The 6,236-nt window shown below is 40.0% G+C and overlaps 1 protein-coding gene and 1 long non-coding RNA gene across 2 annotated transcripts in view; one reads left to right on the plus strand and one right to left on the minus strand.

The window, feature by feature from the left end:
• Positions 1 to 6,236, plus strand: part of LOC102681803 (protein trachealess) — a 119,559-nt gene that overhangs the window by 106,640 nt on the left and 6,683 nt on the right. The window contains 3 exon segments of the mRNA XM_006611957.1: positions 634 to 872; positions 5,260 to 5,336; positions 5,850 to 5,939. Coding sequence (XP_006612020.1) covers positions 634 to 872; positions 5,260 to 5,336; positions 5,850 to 5,939 — 406 coding nt within the window.
• The window catches only part of LOC102681320, a 3,831-nt gene continuing 2,482 nt past the window's right edge, over positions 4,888 to 6,236 (minus strand). The window contains exon 2 of the long non-coding RNA XR_004149859.1: positions 4,888 to 5,386. This is a non-coding gene — a long non-coding RNA (uncharacterized LOC102681320). The remainder of the gene's footprint in view (positions 5,387 to 6,236) is intronic.

Genomic DNA, 6,236 nt, shown 5'->3' on the forward strand with positions numbered 1-6,236 from the left:
GTAAAATCTCTCGAACGATACTCGAAGGATTATTTTAACTCCTTTAAATTTAATTTTCAAAATCAGTTATGGAATGAAAGTAATGAAAGTAATTAATCAGAAAAGATCTATATTATTTGCCAAATTTTATAAAATCTCTCGAACGAAACTCGAAGGATTATTTTAACTCCCTTTAAATTTAATTTTCAAAATCAGTTATGGAATGAAAGTAATGAAAGTAATTAATCAGAAAAGATCTATATTATTTGCCAAATTTTATAAAATCTCTCGAACGAAACTCGAAGGATTATTTTAACTCCCTTTAAATTTAATTTTCAAAATCAGTTATGGAATGAAAGTAATAGGATTAATCAGAAAAGAAAAAGAAAAAAGGAACAAAATTTCTCACCATCCCGTGCTAACGACCAATCATCTCGAGATGCGTCGAGATGCGATCGAATCGAAGTCTCCCCTTCCGTTCTACGTCGTACGAAAAGGGGAACATTTTGACACGATTGAAAAAACTGCGATTTCAAAAGGGAGGGGGGAATAAAATGAATGAATAAATAAGTAAAAAGAAAAAGTAGATTTATCCGCGCCACGAGATTCCTGCTCGTCTAACCTTCTCTCGTTCCTCTTCTCTGCCTGTTACAGTATCCTCGAGCTGCGCAAGGAGAAGAGCAGAGACGCTGCCAGGTCTCGAAGGGGGAAAGAGAACTTCGAGTTCTACGAGTTAGCGAAAATGTTGCCATTACCGGCGGCTATTACCTCCCAGTTGGACAAAGCCTCTATAATAAGGCTAACCATCTCGTACCTCAAACTTCGGGAGTTCTCGGGCCACGGAGACCCGCCATGGAATCGGGATGGGCCACCGCCAAATAAATCTGGCAAAGGTAAGGAGATCGTCATTAACGCTTGATTTTCCTTAATTCTCCACCGATATTTCGCTCAAAAGTCACGATTTTTCTACAACTAATATATACATATATTCGAGAAAAATGGATTTAATCCAGTGGTAAGAAAAAGGATTTAGAAACACGATTCTTCTTTGTTAAACTCGTGTCGCAGACTGGAATTTAATTGAATATTATGCTCGGCGAACAGGAAGAAATGCAATCGTTGTCCCTGAGAAAAAAAAGAAAAGAAAATAAGATATTCTTTCCAACCCTCTTCTAGAAGAGCTGTGGAAACAACACAGATGATTGGACCCCCCCGCTTATTACAAAATGTATCTGCTGGTGATATCTGCTGATGGATCAGTATTTAACCCCGGGAATAGGGGGAGTCGATTCGTTGTTGGAAGATCGACGAGCGTGTAGCGAACGAACCGTGTGTGTCTTTCTTTCGAGTGAAAAATCGATGATTCTTGCAAAATATTCTTTCACTATTTTTTTTCCTTTTCGTAATTTAGAATCAACCGGAGAAATAGAAATTCTTGTCGATTCTTTTTCCAACGGAGATTATCGCGCAATCTGACTAAAATACAACGCGCAAAAATATCCGGAAAAATATCCATTCTCCAGAATCGCAATTAACCTAATCGGGGAAAGGAAGGAGAGGAATCTGAGAATCGTCGAAAATTAATTGCAATGGTATCGTATGCTCGTATCGTCGGCCGTGATAAAGAGGGTGAAAGGAGCGGGGGTGGACGTTGAATCTCGATGGAAATTCACGGTACACCGGTATCGAATTAACCGGACAAAAAGAATTCTTCTTAAGAATTCGCGCAAGCGGGCCAGCAATAGATCGGGGGCCGCGATACCCTTCTTTATAACTGGAGAGTGACCACGCAGCCGGCGCAAGATTCCCAGATACATAGTAATAGAGAATTGTCGGCTATAATCGAACGATAGCATCGCCATTGGTTTTCTTCATTTTCGTGGTTCATTTAACGGAAATGAAAGTGGACCGCCTTTTCGCCCCGAAACATTGAAATGAATCCAACCATTCAGATTCGTTCCCTCATCGGTCAACGAAATTTCACGATGCTACATAGCGAAACATTACGAATCGAAAATAAATTCGTGAAATAATCGTTTCTCAAAAATACACGTACAATTCTACGAGATCATTTCTACGAAAGAGTAGAAGGATCGATTCAACCTCTCAGAGAATCATCTACCGCAATTCCACAATTTTCCCCCCGAAAAAAACCCACAATCATAATAATCCACGATGATCCCCTTTTCCTATCAACCCTTCGTTTCCTCGTTACGCGCAACCAACCCTCTATCCTCTCAAAGATTCCTCCTGCTCGAAAGAAAATCCGCGTTGCAACGAGGCGGAACACGGAAAATAAGGTGGTCGATAAAATTCACTTATTCATTCTCGCTACTTTCGGTGAATCGCACGAGGGGGGTGGCTTGCTTGAGTTAATATTTGTCGTGGCGCGTAAGGAAAGAGAGAGAGAGAGAGAGAGGAGATGGCTGGTTGTACATATAAAGCGGGCACACATAAAGGCTTAGGTGGGTGCACCACTACCTACATGGAAATCTAATCACGGCAACCCCTGCGTGGGCCTCGCGTTACCAACCGCCAATGTAACTAAACTAACGAAATTGAGTTAGGCACCGTCCGCACATCGCTGCCGCAGCTCCTCGTCAAACTAAATCCACCGCGGCCGGTTCACCCTCGTCCCGCATGTCACTGGCACACAACTGCGAACCAGAGACCTCTCGACTTAACGAAGTAAAATGCGTTAAAGATTTCCAGACACGTCGATTGATTTATTTTCTTTCCTCCATTCTTCCATCCATTCTTTCTTCCCCTTCCGTTCCTCTCTTCCTCCTCCTCCTCCTTCTTCTTCTTCTTCTGTTTCTTTTCAGGGTATTGAGTAAGTTTGGCTTTTTTTATTTCTTTATATTTGAAAAATTGTATAATTTTGATCCTTTCTTCCATACTATCTTCGTACATACTCCTCTTCCTTCTTTCCTTTCGATGGTAGAGAGTAATTTTGATTTCATCCGTTATTTCTTTCTTAAGAATTTTCAATGTCTTTTGTTATCAAGTTAAGTTAAATTTATAGTTTGTGGAATGTTCTTTTGTAAAATGATATTCTACAGTTTTGCCAATTTTAAACAATAACAAACCTGTGGATGGTAATTTCACTTAGAAACTTGAAACGGGTCCATCGTTTCCAGTAATAGCAGCCCGAAGTTGGCAAAGCGATCTAAATTGGCGGAATGCATTCCAAACAGAGTGCGTTTTAGATAGCAGAGATGCAATTCCAACCCGTGGAAAACTATTTCAATTCACTTTCTTTTCACTCTCTGAATAAAAATCTCCATTCAAAAGATTGATACAATTATTTTGCGAGTTCCTTTTTTTTTCATTCTCTTCGATGAATTATTCTTTTCGTGCAATAACAAATTTCGATCCGCGCGTTGTTCCTTCAACACTCGTCGTCGCGAAAAAATAACGCATTACCAAAGTTGATCTTCGCTAAATTGATCTTCGCACCGGCACGCGGATATTTTTCCATCATCCCCAAGGAAATATCTGCGAGCCATTGTGCTGGGCAATCGAGGAAAATTTTCCCTTGGATACTTATCAAAATATTGTGATGGCCAGATACTTTCATTCGAAAATTTGATTCTATTTCACCGAATTTCATACAAAAAAAAAAAACTAATAAATATGGAAAATTCGTATCATTGTAGAATTCTTCAGAGATATTCTTTTCTTCTTTCGTTCATTTCTATTAGTCTAAATCGTGTGAACTGAAAACATTCATCTCGATAAAACAACTAATTCCGATTGCACGATCCATTCCTCCCTTCTTATCAAACAACTCCTCATAAAAAGATCAAGAATTTAATTCTTTCTTCGATTCACTTCCAATCTAAAATCCAATCCAAAACTACGTTAAATTCTTTATCTTAATAAAATTTACCAATTCTCAATACGCAACAACGATCCATCCACTTCTCATTCTCAATTCTCAATTTCCTTTCTCGAAAACCAAAAATTCCACGTTTTCGTGCGAACTCGATCGGTAATTCTCGATCGGTAAAAGTTTAATCGGTATTCACGGATCGTCGTCACGAAACGAAACGAAACGAACATTCGTCGTGGAAGAAACCGCTTTCGTCGTACATAGGCGAAAGTCCGGCCGGATTATTCGGGGATCCGGGTCCGAGATATCGGAACGAACTTGTTGACCGAATGGCGAAAGCCAGAGGCTGATCAATCCGTCCAGTTAGCCGGCCACTTCGACTTCGTTCCTGGTCCGTAGGGCTTAGCAGATTAAGCGGTTCGCGCCGAGTTTGATCGAGTCTTCTAAGTCTTTCATTACGACGTCCCCGAAGAGAGGGTGTGGGTTGGTTTATTATTACGGGCGAGGAGCGGGAACGTCTTGTTTGTTAAACGAGGGGGAGAGAAGAAGAAGAAGACGCGAAGGGGTCACACCGGTGGCATGGTTAGCAGGCTATCTTTAGGGGGTTGAAGAGTTGGGGAATGAGTCACAATGGTCAGAATAAACTGGAGGTAGGCCACGATCGGGTGAATGTCAATCGATGGAGGATGGACAAACGTCTTTATTAACTCTTTGCTCACCCTTCGAGTAGGAATTGTTTGGAGGGGGATAATTAAAGTGGTAATTATTGACTATAAGAAGACGTTTGGAATAAAATTTTAGTTTGCTGTTTGAGCATTTTAATTGTATACAAATTTCAGAATCTTTTAAAAATCCATTAATTAAGGATGTTGGAAAGATTTTTCTCTGTGTAAATTTCTAAAAAATTTTTGGAAACCTGAAAATTAAAAAAAGAATTAATTGGCAACTCTGTCAAAAGGTTTCAGGCAATTTTGTAAAATCGTTATAAAGATTTTATGAGAAAGTAAATGCTTTCGTATTCGTTTCACTTACAAAATAAGATTAATATAAAATTCCTCGTAGAGGAATCTTCAACGATGAGTTAATTGTTTATTAGATTGACGTGATTTCCTTCTTTTAATGAAATTTGTGTCAGAAATGGGTGATCGAGAGAAACCACCACGGAATGTTGATTTATCGAGTTCCGTTTGTTCATTACTATTCATCGTTCGCGATATGCACGGCAATATGCAACTTTGACGCCATCTGACGAATACAAATCTATCTTTTTAACACACGTATACCTAAGCGATAACTATGGACCTGTCATATTCTTTACGGAAGCGTCTAAACTTAACTACGATGAAAAAACAGAATGTTAAATATCGCGTTGAACCGAGCCCATTCAAATAGATGATGGACATATATCATCGCCTTTAATAACGCGCCACGTTTTCTGATTCCAGGTGCGAATCGAGTTAGGTCATCGGCATCCGCTGCTATGGACCACTTCGATGTACATCAGGGTACCCATATTCTTCAGGTAAACGATGCATTTTGCGTTTTTCTTCTCTTTGTTTTCGAATCACGTATCTATAAAAAATAAAAAAAAAGTTATTAATTGATTTATCCTTAAATTTAGAAAAGTAGGGAAAAAAATGTAAGAATAAAATTCAAGAGGAATTTCTTCCAAATTTCTTCCTCTTCAATTCATTTTCGTTCGAATTATTTCATTAATCAAAATCTTTGTAAACTAAATAAAAACTATTAAAATTTCGAAGAAAAAAAAAAAAAAAAGAAAGAACATACTTACAAAATTGCAATGGAAGTCGCAACGAAAAGATAAAATTGCGACAAAGATTCAAACGCAGCATTCCGGAAACTGACAGCGGGAGGGGAGGGGATCTGGAAGTGATCACGAGGTAACCGGGATGCTACGTTGTTCGGTCCCGGGAACAACGAAGAAAGAAAAAAGCTAAAAAGAAGTGTGGAAAGAAACGAAAGAAAAAGATAGAAAGAGGTCGAAGAACGATTGCTCCCATATTTTCCGTTTCAGTCGCTGGACGGGTTCGCGATGGCGGTCGCCGCTGATGGACGGTTCCTGTACATATCCGAGACCGTCTCAATTTACCTTGGACTCTCACAGGTGAGTGTGTAGCCTCACGTTGTATATACGTTCCCTTACGAATCGTCGTTGTAAGCGTGACTCGTTCTCCGGGATGTTGATGGAACCCAGAGCTGGGATGTAGGCAGAGGGGGGGGGTTAGGGGTGAGGCTGGAGAGAGAAAGAAGAGTACAAGTCTAGGGGATGGAGGAAGGAAGATAGAGAGGAGAGAAATACAAGACGAACGAAGGAAGGAAGAAGGCAGGGCGTGGAAGAGATAGGCGGTGGTGGTGGTGCGCGGGGGTGGGTGAAATGAAGCGGAAGACATATAAGACACAG

The sequence above is a fragment of the Apis dorsata genome, unplaced genomic scaffold (genome assembly GCF_000469605.1).
Source record: "Apis dorsata unplaced genomic scaffold, Apis dorsata 1.3 scaffold_97, whole genome shotgun sequence".
In the NCBI taxonomy this organism is placed as follows: domain Eukaryota; kingdom Metazoa; phylum Arthropoda; class Insecta; order Hymenoptera; family Apidae; genus Apis; species Apis dorsata.